At 51.6% G+C, this 15,250-nt stretch overlaps 1 protein-coding gene across 2 annotated transcripts in view; it reads right to left on the bottom strand.

Moving 5' to 3' along the window:
• The window catches only part of ZNF541 (zinc finger protein 541), a 29,258-nt gene extending 15,768 nt beyond the window's left edge, over positions 1-13,490 (bottom strand). The window contains exons 1-7 of one of the 2 annotated variants that reach the window (XM_032262513.1): positions 12,806-13,490; positions 10,984-11,224; positions 6,215-8,072; positions 3,090-3,148; positions 2,361-2,517; positions 1,875-2,048; positions 291-615 (exon numbers count right to left, since the gene is read on the bottom strand). In XM_032262513.1, the coding sequence (XP_032118404.1) occupies positions 291-615; positions 1,875-2,048; positions 2,361-2,517; positions 3,090-3,148; positions 6,215-8,072; positions 10,984-11,224; positions 12,806-13,112 (3,121 nt within the window). In that variant the 5' untranslated portion in view covers positions 13,113-13,490. Of the gene's footprint in view, positions 1-290; positions 616-1,874; positions 2,049-2,360; positions 2,518-3,089; positions 3,149-6,214; positions 8,073-10,983; positions 11,225-12,805 lie in introns of those variants that run through there. The other variant, XM_032262512.1, reaches the window with a different exon arrangement.
• Between the last annotated feature and the right edge of the window lie 1,760 nt (positions 13,491-15,250).

Raw genomic sequence — 15,250 nt, 5'->3', positions numbered from 1 at the left:
AAAAAAAAAAAAAAAAAAAAAAGAAAAGGAAAAAAGAAAAAGAAAATGACACAGAAGGGCAGGTAGAAGCATGGTCAGGCTAAATGGCCTCTACATTTTTTTTCTGGCCATAAAATTCTAAGCACTACAAGGCACTTAGATCAGTCTGGGGCATGTCTGAATAGCAAAGGGTCCCTCAGACTAGGTATGCCCGGGTGGGAGACAATCCCTGAACTACATGCTACAAGGGAGAGTGGGCATGGTCCACAGGCGATCCCCCCCGGGATCACAGAGTGCCCAGCCTCACTCACCGAGCATGGAGCTGAGGAGCTGGTCAGGGCTGGCCTGAGTGGACGTGGAACAGAGGGTGTTGAAGTATAGCCCAGAGCCCTCCCGGATGGGGCTGAGCATTGGGGGCGGTGTGTAGGGGGAGCACTGAAATAAGCCCTTCAAGAGGTGGTCCACCAGGAACACAGGTGACCGCAGGCGGCTCTGGTGGCATCCTGCAGGGCCGGGTTCCCCAGCCGTGGAGGGCAGAGCGGGGATGAACAGTGACTTGGGTGGAGGCCGCTTTTTCCGCTTCCTCTGCTGGCTGCTCTCCTTGCTGTCTCGCTCCTCCCCGTCTTTTTCTTGTCCCTGAAGAAGAAGGAGAGAGTTTAGAACCACAGGTGGCCACCCGAAGCCACCTACTGCACCACTCCGTCTCCAGGATGGAATGAGAGCGGGAAAAGGAGGCTGGCCGGAGAGAGGAAACTAAGACACACGTGCCCGACGTGGCCACCACCCCCCACCGAGCCCTCCGAGAAGGAGACCGGCCACACCTAGGCCAGACCTGAGGCACTGAGCCTGGCCATGATCCGGATGCCGCAGGAGAGCCCCTGACTCTTGTGAGGACGGCCTCAACCGTTAAGATGACTGGCCCTTAAATAAGGAGACATCCCTAAAGATACAGTGTGATGCTGACAAGAAAGAAATGCTGATCTGCTCAAATGACAAGCACCCAAATGACCCAGCCACTGACTCAGGGGACCTTCAGGTCCAAGGACTCTGTCCCCAAGTCCAGCAGGAGCTTCTCCAGGTGGGGTCCTCCAGTACAGGCTGCAGAGACAAGCCCTTTGAGACCGATCACTCGTAACTCACCGCGCTCTCTGGGTCCTCCACAGAATCCCTCTGCTCTGCCAGCCCTACTACTCCTTCTCCTTCAGGTCTCAGCTCCCGTATCGCCCCCTCCAGGAAGCCCTCCCTTACCTCCTCAGGCTGGTTCAGGATCCCCCTGGAACTCTCTGGGCTCCCTCTACTCCCAGCCCTGCCTACTCTGGGTTATCACGGTCTGGGGACAGGCCTGTCTCCTCCACTGGACTGGGAACCCCGGGAGGCAGGGCCCAGGCTATTGTGGTCACCTCTGTGTCCCCAGCGCCACCCAGCACAGGGCCTGGCACAGAGGGGTGCAGTGAATGCTGAATGACTGAATGAACGTGCAAACCAGCTTCTTCTGGATCAAGATTTTCCTTTTTTTGAGACAGAGTCTCACTGTTGCCCAGGCTGCAGTGCAGTGGTGTGATCTCGGCTCACTGCTGAGGCATCCTGGGTTCCAGTGATTCTCGGGCCTCAGCCTCCAGAGTAGCTGAGTTTACAGGTGCCCACCACCACGCTTGGCCAATTTTTTTGTATTTCTAGTAGAGACGGGGTTTCACCATGTTGACCAGGCTGGTTTTGAACTCCTGAGCTCAGGCGATCTGCCCACCTCAGCCTCCCAAATTCTGGGATTACAGGTGTGAGCCACGACGCCTGGCTTGGAGTCAAGATTTTCTGTGGTGTCTGGTTTGGGCTTTTCCTACAGCTTCCCCCAGCAGGGGGGGCAGTGGCAGGAAGGAGGCAGACTGACAAGCACCCACCATGGCCATGCTCCCTATGTGCTGGGTCACTGGAACCTCAGGGACCGACAGGGGGACCACCAAAGGGGCTGCAGCCGTGGGGTCCAAGGGCTTCTTGGGTTCTGAGGGACTGTGCCCGTCCCCTTCTGACCTCAGCACCTGTCTTAGCGGCTTGCAAAACTCTGTGCCGAACACCTAAACACAGAGAGAAGAAATGGCTCTTTAAGAGATAGGTAGGTGGGGAAAGGAAGAGCTACTTCAGAAAAAAAAAAAAAAAAAAAAAAAAAGCTGCCATAGAGAACAGCAGTGAGTCTGGGGCATGGCCTGAGCTGCACAGCTGCTGCAGCCCACGGCGATGGCCTGCCCCTGGAGAGCCACACAGCCCGACTCAGGCCCCCAACCGAGAGCGACAGTCCCATCCTGAGATAAGTGACACCAGTCTCGTTGACGCCCCACAGGCCTGCCAGAAACCCAGTAACCACAAAGCCACTGGTCATGCCCCTTCACCTGCAGTTCCTGCTTCCCTCGAGGTGATGGCCACTGGTCGCTGTGGAAACACATGTGGCTGCTCAGCCCTTTCTCCGTATAAAACATCTGGCTGCAGTTCTTGCAGATGTAAGTGCTCCTCGGCTCCGTCCAGTCCGTGGGACCACCGTTGTGCTGGCTACTGCGGGCAGACATGGCAGGAGAAAAGAGTGGGAGATTGAGACTCTGCCTTCGATCACTGATTTTTTGTTTTCTTTCTTTTTTGTCTATAACTCCAATCCACTGACTACTCCTTTTTTTTTTGTTGTTTTTTGGAGAGGCAGTCTTGCTCTGTTGCCCAGGCTGGAATGTAGTGGCATGATCTCGGCTCACTGTGATCTCTGCCTCCTGGGTTCAAGTGATTTTCGTGCCTCAGCCTCCCAAGTAGCTAAGATTATGGGTTTGTGCCAATACACCTGGCTAATTTTTGTATTTTTAGTAGAGACAGAGTTTCACTACGTTGGCCAGGCTGGTCTCGAACCCTGACCTCAAGTGATCTGCCCTCCTCGGCCTCCCAAAGTGCTGGGATTACAGGCATGAGCCATTGCACCCAGCCTGACTACTCTTGATAAACCCTAAAGAAATGGAGGCTGTACCCTAATCCCATTAAGACTGAAAGCACCCTCCCCACTCACTTATCCTGGCCAGCACAGGAAAGCCAGAGGACTCCTGTCGGGGCGCGTGCAGGAGGTGGGGAGCTTCTTAACTTACCCTCCACCTGCCACGTTCTCTTCCTTCACTGGATGGGGAAGCCTGTAGATGTTTCCACCCTGAAGATGAAAATGCATCTGAAGCAACACATCAGAAATGAAGAGGCAAGGAGAGCTCAAATTACAGACTCTTAGAAGAAAACATCGGAGTAAGTCTTCATGACCTTGGAGTAGACAGTGGTTTCTTAGATAAGATATGAAAGCAAAACAGACGAATTCGACTTCCTCAAACTTTAAGACTTTTAGCCAGGCATCGTGGCTCATGCCTGTGATTCCAGGACTTTGGGAAGCCGAGGTGGGAGGATTGCTTCAGTCCAGGAGTCTGAGACCATCCTGGGCAACATGGCGAAACCAAACCCCATCTCTATAAAAAATACAAAAATTAGCTGGGCATAGTGGCCTGGGCCTGTGATCCCAGTGACACAGGAGGCTGAGGTGGGAGAATCACTTGAGCCCAGGAGTTCAAGGCTGCAGTGAGCCATGATCATACAACTTCATTCCAGCCTGAGTGAGAGAGTGAGACCCTGTCTCAAACAAAACAAAACAAAACAAAACAAACAAACAAACAAACAAACAAACACTTTTGTCCTGCAAATGGTACCATAAATAAATGAAAAGACAGCCCACAAAATGAGATAATATTTGCAAGTCATGCGTCAGATAAGAGGCTTGTATCCAGAATATACAGAGAACTCAAAAAATAGTAACTTGATTTTTAAAAAATAAGCCAAGGATCTGAAGAGACATTTCTTTTAGGAAGATGCACAGATGGCCAATAAGCACACAGAAAGGTGTTCAACATCAGCAGCCGCGGGCAAATACAAACGCAAACCACAATGAGATACCACTTCACACCCACCAGGATAGTTATAATTAAAAAAACAACAACAACAACAACAGAGAGGCTGAGGCAAGAGAATCGCTTGAACCCGGGAGGCAGAGGTTGCGGTGAGCTGAGATTGCACCACTGCACTCCAACCTGGTGACAGAGTGAGACTCTATCTCAGGAAAAAAAAAAAAAAAAGAAAGAACCACAGACAATAACAAGTGTTGGTGAGGACGTGGAGAATGTGGAGCCCTCATACTCTGGGGGTTGGAAGATGAAATGGTGCAGCTGCTCAGCAAAACAGCCTAGTGGTTCCTCAGACTTAAAACAGAGAGCTGCTGTAAGACCTGGCGATTCTACTCCCAGAACACAAATCCCCACCCAAATGTGTACATGAGTGAATATTCACAGCAGCACTATATTCAAAATGGCCAAAAAGTGGAAACAACCCAAACGTCCATCCACTGATGAACAGACAAATCGAATGCAGTCTTATCCATCCAACAGAGCATCACTCAGCCATGGAAAGGAGTGCAGCTCTGCCACTTGCCACCCCTTGGATGAGCCTGGAAAATGTCACATTGAATGAAGGAAGCCAGAATGAAAGCCATAGAGTACATGATTCCACTCACATGGAACATCCAGAACAGACACACCCACAGAAACAGAAAGGGCACTCATGGCCGCCAGGGGCTGTGGGGAGGCTGAGATTATGGGTGACAACTAAGAAATGTGGGGTTCCTTTTGGGGAGATGAAACTGTTCTGGAAAGAGTGGTGATGGCTGCACAATCTTGTGAATATACTACAAATTACTCAATGCTATGCTTTAAAATGGTGTATTCACGCTGGTTGAGGTGGCTCACATCTGTAATCCCAGCACTTTGGGAGGCCAAGGCAGGTGGATCACAATGTCAGGAGTTCAAGACCAGCCTGACCAAGGTGGTGCAACCCCATCTCTCTTAAAAATACAAAAACTAGCCAGGCATGGTGGATTACACCTGTAATCCCAGCTACTCAGGAGGCTGAGGCAGAGAATCGCTTGAACCCAGGAGGCAGAGTTTGCAGTGAGCTGAGATTTCGCCACTGCACTCCAGCCTGGGTGACAGAGTGAGACTCCATCTCAAATAAATAAATAAATTTTAAAAATAAAATAAAATGTTGTATTTGGCCGGGCACAGTGGCTCATGCCTGTAATCTCAACAATTTAGAAGGCCAAGATGAGAGGATCGTTTGAGCCCACGGGTTCAAGACCAGGCTGGGAAACATAGTGAGACCCCCCCCACATCTCTAAAAAAACAAAATGGTGCATTTTATGGCACCTGAATAATAAAGCTGTTAATAAAACAAAAATAAGGCAGCTCTGGTGTAATGGGAAGCTACTCAGCCTCCCAAGTGCCTGGGACCACAGGCGAGCGCCACCATGCCCAGCTAATTGTTTAAAATTTTGGTAGAGACAGTGTTTTGCTATGTTGCCCAGGCGAGACCTGGAGTCTGGATTCCTGACTGAGCTCTTCAGACCAGGCCCTTCAAGCATAGTGTCTGGAGGAACCTGTGCATGATTATCAATGTGCTGAAGTGAGGGGTATGCAGCAGGTACCCACTTGTGCTCTTGGAAACCATGACGCACAGTCAGAAAACATGGCCATTTCAAGCAGGAATATTTAAAGAAGGAGGGCATCTACCTTCATATCCTCTGAAGCGTCTAAAAAGGCAAATCCAAAGGGAAACGAGAGAGAGAGAGAGAAAAAAAAAAAAAAAAAACAAGCACAAAAGGCTTAGTGAGATAAACGTGTTTCGAACAACTCTGGAATACCCTCATTTATTATTATTGTTATTTTTTGAGACCCTGTCTCACTCTTTTGCTCAGGCTGGAGTGCAGTGGTGCGATCTCAGCTCAGTGAAACCTCCACCTCCCAGGTTCAAGCGATTCTCCCACCTCAGCCTCCCTAGTAGCTGGGACCAGAGGTATGCACCACCGTGCCCAGCTAATTTTTTAAAATTTTGGTACAGACGGGGTTTTGCCATGTTGCCCAGGCTGGTCTCAAACACCTGAGCTCAAGGCGTCTTCCCAGTTCAGCCTCCCAAAGGGCTGGGATTACAGGTATAAGCCACCTCACCTGGCCTCATTCTGGTCTTTTTTTTTTTTTTTTTAGTGGGGGAACCACAATTTCTCGAATTTCTTCCTCTGTAAAATTGCATTTAGGGATTCACTTCGATGAAATAAAATGTCTGGACAACTAACAAATGCAGAGAAACTCACTCCGCTCTGGTTAGGCCACATGAGAGAGAGAGCTGGTACCTGGATTCTGTTGAATATTGTCAGCTTGGATGTGGAGTCTCGGGAAGGATCTGCCGGAGGCCCGGCCGACGAGAAGGAGGCCATGGCTACCTGGCTCGGAGAAGCCGTACAGCACATATCCATCTTCACCTTCTCCTTCCGGAAGCCGGAGAATCGCTGGGCCCTGGGGTTGCCCAGGAGCCGGTAGCTTCCGCCCCGGGAGCCGGCTGGGCCCTTCTCACCTTTCGTGGTCCCTGACGCTGTGCCATTTTCGGCAGGGGCCTGCTTCCCGGGCAGTGGGGCTCCCGGTGGCTCCTCCCCACCTAACTGGGTCTGCCGTTGGCCTGTGGAGGAGAAGATGTCCCCCAGGTCCAAGGTCGCTTTCGAGGATCGCAAGTGCTTGGCCAGGGAAGAGATTTCTGGATTCCTGGAAGGGTCCAGAGACTGCACTGCAAGGGGCGTTGGAACCGGGGCCACTTTCAGTCCCCCCTTTGCGTCTCGTCTCGTACTGCCGGGGGAGGCCTCTCTGGGAACCCCGGGCGTGGTTTTTCTCCTGCGGGCCGGGGAGCCCTCTGCCTCCGGGTTTCCAGGGCCGGCGTGGACAGAGTCAACAGCAGGAGTCAGCGGAGGGGGCTGCTGCGGCCATGGCCCCTGCAGCGGCTTCAGAGCGGCCGGCTTGCTCTCGGGCGCGGGGAGCTGGGAGGAGGCTGCTGCCACCTGGGCGTGGGAGAAGATCCGCTGAGACTTGGTGATCATCTGGAACACCTGCATCTGCTCGTGGCTCACCAGAGGCTCCTGCGACTTGAGGAAGAGCTGGCGGAAGAGCGGCGTGGCATCCGCCGGGAGCCCCCCTGGCTTCTGGGCCTCCAGGAGGCTGGGCTCCCCGGGGTTCTGGCACAGGAAGGAGTCGCAGTCGAACTTGCTCTTCTTGGGGGCCCAGGGGTCATCTTCCCCGCTGGCAGGCCTGGGGTCGCTCGGGGCCTCCCCGGAGGCCTTCAGGAGCGCGGGAGGGAAGGGCAGCGCATCCTCCAGGCAGCCACTGGGGCCGGGCGAGGGCTCCTCCGCGGGGGCGGCACTGCTGGGCCCTGGGCCAGACTCGGAGCCTTCCCGTGACAGCACGGCGGGGGGCTTGTGGACAACAAACAGGTTGTTGCCTTTGCTTTTGGGGCAACCCGGCAGGTTCCGGAGCCACTGGAAGCCGTGGCTCGATGACTGGGAACTGGCAGGGACCGTCTGGCCTCGGAAGAGAGGCAGGCAGGCGGGCACGGAACCGCCCTCCGGCCAGCCCTCCGCGGTGGACAGGGCCTGGAGCAGCGCGGGATCTGGCTCCGGCGGGTCTAGGGCGCAGTTCTCAGCGGCCCTGGAATTAGCGGCGGTGAACACATCAGCTGCCTGCTCCTTCTGCGGTAGGCGAGGCTCCTCCGGAAGCTCGGTGTCCAGCTCTGAAGGGGCCGCGGTGGGGTCGGCTAGGGTGCAGGAGGAAGATCCTGATGAGGCGGGGCAGGGACAGGCCGTGTTCCTCCCTTCGCTGTCTGAAGCCCCTGCCGGGGCCGGGCCAGGAGAAGGGGTCTTCTGGTGGACTATGCTGCTCACGATGCGGCGCAGGAGGTCCCGGTGGGGCAGGAGGGAGCCGGGGGACCTGGCCTCCGGGGGCACCAGGGACCGCAGACTGCTGGGGGGCGGCTGGCCAGCAGACTCATGGGCGTGAGGGGAGTCCCCGCAGGCCTCCTCCTCCGGGGGGGCTTCCTTCAAGATGCACAGGCCGTGCTGGACCTCGTAGTGCCGGCGCAGAGATCGGTAGTCGCAGTAGCTCTTGCTGCAGCCCTGCTCGATGCACACGAAGGGCTTTGTCTTCTGGTGGGTGAGCATGTGCCCGGTCCTGGAGTCAGACACAAGGAGGGGCATCAGCGGGTCGCCTGGGACCAGCCTTTCTGCTGTAGGACCCCGGCGGCCCCCAGTCTGTGGTGCAGTTGCACCACAATGCAGAAATTGTACTCAGCCCCCACGAGGAAAGACCATCCGGCAAACCCTGCTCGGTCAAAGCCACCTGGCAGGAGAGCTCCTCTCCCTCACTTTTAAGCAAACCCCTTACAGAAAAGTAAATAAAATCCAGCAAGGCTCAGTGGCTCATGCCTGTAACCCCAGCACTTTGGGAGGCTGAGGTGGGTGGATCACCTGAGATCAGGAGTTTGAGACCAGCCTGACCAACATGATAAAACCTGTCCACCAAAAATACAAAAAATTAGCTGGGTGTGGTAGCACATGCCTGTAATCCCAGCTACTGGGGAGGCTGAGGCAGGAGAATCACCTGAACCCGGAAGGTGAAGGTTGCAGTGAGCCAAGATCATGCCACTGCACTCCAGCCTGGGCAACAGAGCAAGACTCTATCTCAACAAAAACAAATAAATAAATAAAATTTTAAAAAATGATTAAAACATCCACTGAGGCCAGATTAGACTTCGCCAGAGTGGGTTCCCAAGGAAGACACAAAGCCCCAGAGTTGCTCCTCAAGGACTTTGGGCGCAGCTGAACAATAAGTTTTGAAAAAACACCTTTCACTCCTTGGAAGTTCACAATGCACAGCAGCAAATTTAACCAATTAATTAGTTAATATTTTGTTTTTGAGATGGTGGCTTGCTCTGTTGCCCAGGCTGCAGTGCAGTGGCATGATCTCGGCTCACTGCAACCTCCACCTTCCAGGCTCAAAAGATACTTGTGTCTCAGCCTCTTGAGTAGCTGAGACTACAGGTTCGCAGCACCACACCCAGCTAATTTTTGTATTTTTAGTAGAGACAGGGTTTCGCCATGTTGGCCAGGCTGGTCTTGAACTCCTGACCTCAAGTGATCTGCCCACCTCAGCCTCCCAAAGTGCTGGGATTACAGGCGTGAGCCATTGCACCCGGCGCACAGTAACGAATTTAAAAGCCACACAGAGAGAGACCTGTTTAACTTTCATTGTCTCTCAAACTTATTTGCCCAGAGAACTGTTTTTGGTTTTATTTTCAAAAAGCCCCTAAAAGCATTCCTGAGAACCAGAATTCTGCAGAATAGACTGGAGGAGGTGCTAACTTGGGGACGATCGTTCCTTTAACAAAGGAGTCTGTGCCTTACCATTGGAGACCCCTAAGAAGATGCTACCTGGAACCTCCCACAGCAGGGGAGCCAATTTACAGAGGCCCAATCCATTGAAACTTTATAGAGTCAAACAGCCAAATGTGCCTATAGTCTCTGCAAACAGAAATGCATGTAAATATGTATTCTATCACACCTACCTCTGCATGAACACATTATAAACATAAGCAGAGGAGTGCCTCACCCTCTGGGCCCCCCTCAGCCCTACTCTAGACAGTCCTAGTCAATGTGGGGGAAACCATAGAGTCTTTCCCCAAAAGCTCCCCCTCGGCCTCTGTCTGAGGGAAGCAACAGAGATGGAATCAGGAGACCTAAGTTCTACCCCAGCTGTTACCAACTTGCGACATGAGCAAATCAGCTCCTTTTCCTGGGGTGGGTGTGGGTAAGAGGATAAGATGAAAGATGGATTGGTCAAAGCCCCCTGTGAAAGGGAGGGGCCCAGTAAGAATGCACGGTATTTTCATCTCTCACTTGCAGGCGTCCCGGTTTGAAAAAAGTCTTTCCTTCCTCCACAGGCGAGACAAGCTTTTCATTTCCAAGACATGAAGTGGTGGCTTATGCCTGTAATCCCACCACTTTGGGAGGTCGAGTTGGGTGGACCGCTTGAGGCCAAGAGTTCTAGACCCATGGCCAACATGGTGAAACCCCATCTCTACTAAAAATACAAAAATTAGCCGGGCATGGTCGTGCATGCCTGCAGTGCCAGCTACTCAAGAGGCTGAGGCAGGAGAATCGCTTAAACCTGGGAGGCAGAGCTGCAGTCAGCTGCCATCACACCACTGCACTCCAGCCTGGGTGACAAAGTGAGACTGTCTCAAAAAAAAAAAAAAGGAAATTTTGCTCCTGATACTTTTTAAGTCAAAGCATAAAAGGAAGAGAATGAGTTTTTTTAAAAAAAGAAAAAACAAGGGTTAATGCTCCATTGCCATATTCTGGAGACAGGCATCTCATCTTTCATTTCCCATGCTATCCCAACACACACGGAATGCAGATCTGTTTTCCTCAGACACCTACCAGAGACTCAGGACACGGCTCTATAAAGTTAACCCAACTCTGCCCATGACACAATTGCCTCAGGAGCAAACCGTTAGGCGTTTTTAACCCACAAGGGGCCCTTCTGCAAACAGGAGCAGCGGCTTCCTCACAGGTGTGAATTTAGGGGCTGGGAAGAGTGATCTGTTGGGGCAACTCCCATGTGAGAAGAACGCAGTGGGCTAGGCACAGTGGCTCACGCCTGTAATCCCAGCACTTTGGGAGGCTGAGGCCGGTGGATCACTTGAGGTCAGGAGTTGAAGACCAGCCTGGCCAACATGGTGAAACCCTGTCTCTACTAAAAATAATACAAAAATTACCTGGGCATGGTTGTGGGCCCCTGTAATCCCAGCTACTCAGGAGTCTGAGGCAGCAGAATTGCTTGAACCCGGGAGGCAGAGGTTGCAGTGAGCGGAGATCGCGCTGCACTTCAGCCTGGGGGACAAAGTGAGACTTTGTCTCAAAAAAAAAAAAAAAGTGGCTGCAGCTAAGCAGAGGTTATACATGTCTGGAAAACCCAACAGAGGATGAGGCAGGTTGATCTGGGAGGATAGGAAGAAGACTCAGGAACATGTCCGCACCCCCAGCCCCTGAGCAGACGTGTTTCTGACCCAACTCCTACGTACAGGTGGTCCTGGCGCTTAAAGGCCTTGCTGCAGATTTTGCAGACGTGCTTCCTCTCCTGACTGTGCGTCAGGTAGTGCTTGCTCAGAGAGCTGGCACTGCTGAACAGCTTCCCGCACAGGCTGCAGTCCAGAAGTGGGTGTTGAGGGGAACTGTGCTGTCGCCTTCCTTTCCTGGCACTCCCCGAGGTGGCCCTTCCCCCATCGTCAGCCTCTTTAGCCTTCAGCACGCCTAGGCCCAGGTCTAAACAAAGGGAGAAAGCACAGCTTATACGCAGCCGGGGCAACCAAGCAAAAAGCGAGGCCAAGGCACTCCACACCTCTCAGAACCATGGTGGCCTTGTAATGTCTCGCAAGAACTCTTGCTCGGACCTCAGCAGCTTTCCACACAAAGGAAACAAGGGTCAGGAGCAGATGAGGGGAACGGAAGCCCTGCAGTACGGCACCCGGACTTGGTGCCACATGTGGAGGGACAAGCTGAAGCCCTTCCAGAGCAGCGTGACCACGATGGGCAGGGCTTTATGACCACGCCATCACCGGTTCTCTTGGAAGGACAATCAGAAATATACTCTCCAAATCCTTGGAAAAGTGGAAATCCTTTCACACACCCAGCCAATTCTATTCGTGGGTTTTTCACATAAGGAAATAAATGTAGCTTTGTACACAGATCTAGCTGCAAAGGAGTAAACTGCCATATTGCTTTTCCTGGTGAAATGTTTGAAACAACTTAATATCTGGGCCGGGCGCAGTGGCTCACACCTGTAATCCAGCACTTTGGGAGGCCAAGGCAAGTGGATTATTTGAGGTCAGGACCAGCCTGGCCAACATGGTGAAACCCTGTCTCTGCCAAAACTACAAAAATTAGCTGGGCATGGTGGTGTGCGCCTGTAATCCCAGCTACCTGAGAGGCTGAGGCAGGAGAATCATTTCAGCCTGGCAGGCTGAGGTTGCAGTGAGCCAAGACTGCGCCACTGCGCTCTAGCCTGGGCAACAGAGTGAGACTCTGTCTCAAAAAAAAAAAAAACCTGGACTATCTCTCCAGTGCTTTGGTCTATAAAGTGTGTTTACAACAGTTTCTTCTTTTGCTTTACTCTAGGGGGAGGCAGAGAGGACATTATTGTCCACCTGCTCTATGGATGAAGACACTGGGGTCTAGGAAGGTCTTGACAACCCAAGATCAGAAGGGAGAGGACACCAGTTCCCTCTGGAAAAGTGAAATGAGCCTCAAGGATGTGGTAATGGGAAGGAAATTCATCAGTAAATGCTAATATCTGCCCACACACCACACAAAAGTTAAGGATATCTCCAAACACCTAAGTTTCTGAACATTATTCCCTAGAATGAGGGTTCTGCTTTGTTTACTAAGAATTGGGGGCTGGGCATGGTGGCTCATGCCTATAATTCCAGCACTTTGGGAGGCCGAGGTGGGAGGATCACTTGAGGTGATCGAGACGAGCCTGGCCAACGTGGTGAAACCCTGTCTTCACACCTGGCTAATTTTTGTATTTTTGGTAGTAGCAGGTGCCTGTAATCCCAGCTACTCAGGAGGCTGAGGCTGGAGAATTGCTTGAACCTGGAAGGCAGAAGTTGCAGTGAACTGAGATTGCACCACTGCACTCCAGCCTGGGAGAGAGTGAGACTCCACCAAAAAAAAAAAAAAAAGAATTGGGGAATAATTCCCAAGGCGGAAAAAAAAGGTGACTGTTCCCTAAGTCACCTGTAGGAAGGAAAAATTTTGTTAACCAGACCACGCAGAATCAGTCCCTCGCGCCACAGAAACGGCCCAAGAGCCCGCAGGGCCCTTCTACCCAGGTGACAGCCTCACCTTGTAAGGATGCCTGAGTCTCTGAGTCTGCATACTCCTCCGGCAGCTTCACAGAATCACTGTCCTTCCCTGAGTATAGGGACATGGTGTCTAAGTTGTCCTCGAGCGCCTCACTGGGCATGTCAGGCGTTGGGAGGCTGGGGTCCGAGTCCAAACCACTCAGGCCAGCGTAGAGCAGGTCTTGAGGGCTGGGACCCAGATCCCGGCTGAGGGTGTCACTGCAGTGGAGCCCTTGGCTCTCGGAAAACGAAGGGAGGTGCATTTCTGACGGGAGGGTACCCTCGTCCCTGAGGCTGCACTGGTCCATGGCTCTCCGCTGCCAGGTCTTGGCCAAGAGCTACTGTCCGGATAAGTAGAACCGTGTAAGGGAGACAGGGAGGAGAGAGCACTTGATGGCAACTAATTCCTGAAAATGAAGCAGGAAGAATGCAGGTTATAAGGGGGCAAAACAGCATGGCGGGCAGAGCGTGGACTTGCAATTCAAGCAGACCTTGATCGATCTGGGTCTCTTCTCAGCCATGTGACTTTGGGCAAGTCACTTAAGCTCCATGAGCCCCAGGTACCTCATCTGTAAATTGGGCCTACGGTACCTCCTTCACAAGGTTGTTGTAAGGAATAACTAAAAGTACTTCCAGTGACATGGTGGACTGAACTAACCTCTTCTTGCAGCTATAAACATAGACATGTATGACAAAAGATCATTTTTTAACACGTAGCTTAGGTCAAAAGCCAGGAAAATATCCCAAGTGCCGGCAGCAACAAGACAGCTCAGTGCTGGAGGTGTAAGTTCACATAGGCCCCAGGGGAAGATCAGAATCGGATACAGGGCCTAGAGCCATTTGTCCGACATGGCAGCCACTAGTTCCATGTGGCTATGAAGTACTTGATAGCTCTTTTTTTCTTATTATTAAATCAAAAATTGATAACTTTTTTTAAGATACAGGGTCTCACTCTGTTAACCATGCTGGTCTCGAATTCCTGGCCTCAAGCGATCCTACCACCTTGGCTTCCCAAAGTGCTGGGATCATAGGCACACCCCAATGCACATGGTCCTGTGAAGCTCTTGAAATGTGACCGCCCCAAACTGAGACATGCTGGGAGTGTAAAATACAGCCTGGATTTGGAAGACTCAGTAACAAAAACATGTAAATTTAATAAGTTTCTATATAGATTAAATGTGGAATGATAACATTTTTTCTTTTTTTTTTTTTTGAGATGGAGTCTCACTCTGTCGCCCAGACTGGAGTGCAGTGGCACGATCTCAGCTCACTGCAACCTCCACCTCCCGGGTTCAAGTGATTCTCCTGCCTCAGACTCCTGAGTAGCTGGGATTGTAGGCACATACCACCATACCCGGCTAATTTTTAAATGTTTAATGGAGATGGGGTTTCACCATGTTGCCCAGGCTAGTCTTAAACTCCTGACCTCAGGTGATCCGCCCACCTCAGCCTCCCAAATTGCTGGGATTACAGGCGTGAGCCACCGTGCCCGTCCTGGAATGATAATATGTTCGATATAATGGGCTAAATGCAACATGTTATTAAAGTTAGTGTCATCTGCTTACCTTTTTAATGTGGCTTCTGGGAAATTTTAAATTCTGTATGGCTCATATGTATTATAGAATGCTGCCCTACAGGCTAGGAGCTGGGATGACAATAGACACGTGGGAAAGGGAAACAGGGCCTCCAGTTCCCAGGACACAGAGGCCTGGGGCCCTGGAAGGGCTGAACCATCCACAGGAAAACTAAATAAATGAAAAACTGCATGCAACCCTAGAAAAGCATCCCCAAGAACTAGAAAAAACAGGACAATGAAAAATGACAAAGCCGAGCACTCTACAAGTCTACCAAAAGAATGACAGCCTGATGGCAAACTTCTCAACAGAAACAAGCCTAGCAGGAGAATTGCCTGAACCCAGGAGGCGGAGGTTGCGGTGAGCCGAGATCGCGCCATTGCACTCCAGCCTGGGTAACAAGAGTGAAACTCCGTCTCAAAAAAAAAATTAAAAAAAAAGAAACAAGCCTAGAACATAACGATATCATCGACTGACTAAGGAAAAGTCAGCCAGCACAGCGCTCAACATACAAGCATGAGGGAGGGAGGGAGGAGGCTGGGCGCCATGGCTCACACCTATAACTCCAACACTTGGGAAGGCACAGGAAGGAGGATTGCTTGAGGCCAAGAGTATGAGATCAGCTTGGGCAACACAGCAAGACTCACTTCTACAAAAAATTAAAATATTTAATTTTTATTAATAAATTAAATACCACCAGGCGTGGTGGCGTCTATCTATAGTCCCAGCTACGCAGAAGGCTGAGGCAGGAGGATCACTTCAGCCCGGGAGCTTATCGACTTTTACCCACAAGGCCTAAGACTCTACCTTATAGACCTTGGTCCAGAAAATGACCAAAAGTTTAGAGTCATTTGGAAAAAAGAGGTGGTGAT

Source organism: Sapajus apella, unplaced genomic scaffold (genome assembly GCF_009761245.1).
Source record: "Sapajus apella isolate SASKATOON/1434 unplaced genomic scaffold, GSC_monkey_1.0 scaffold130, whole genome shotgun sequence".
Lineage (NCBI taxonomy): Eukaryota > Metazoa > Chordata > Mammalia > Primates > Cebidae > Sapajus > Sapajus apella.
Note: the sequence above shows the minus strand (reverse complement) of the source record. Positions and strands in the feature narration are given on the sequence as shown.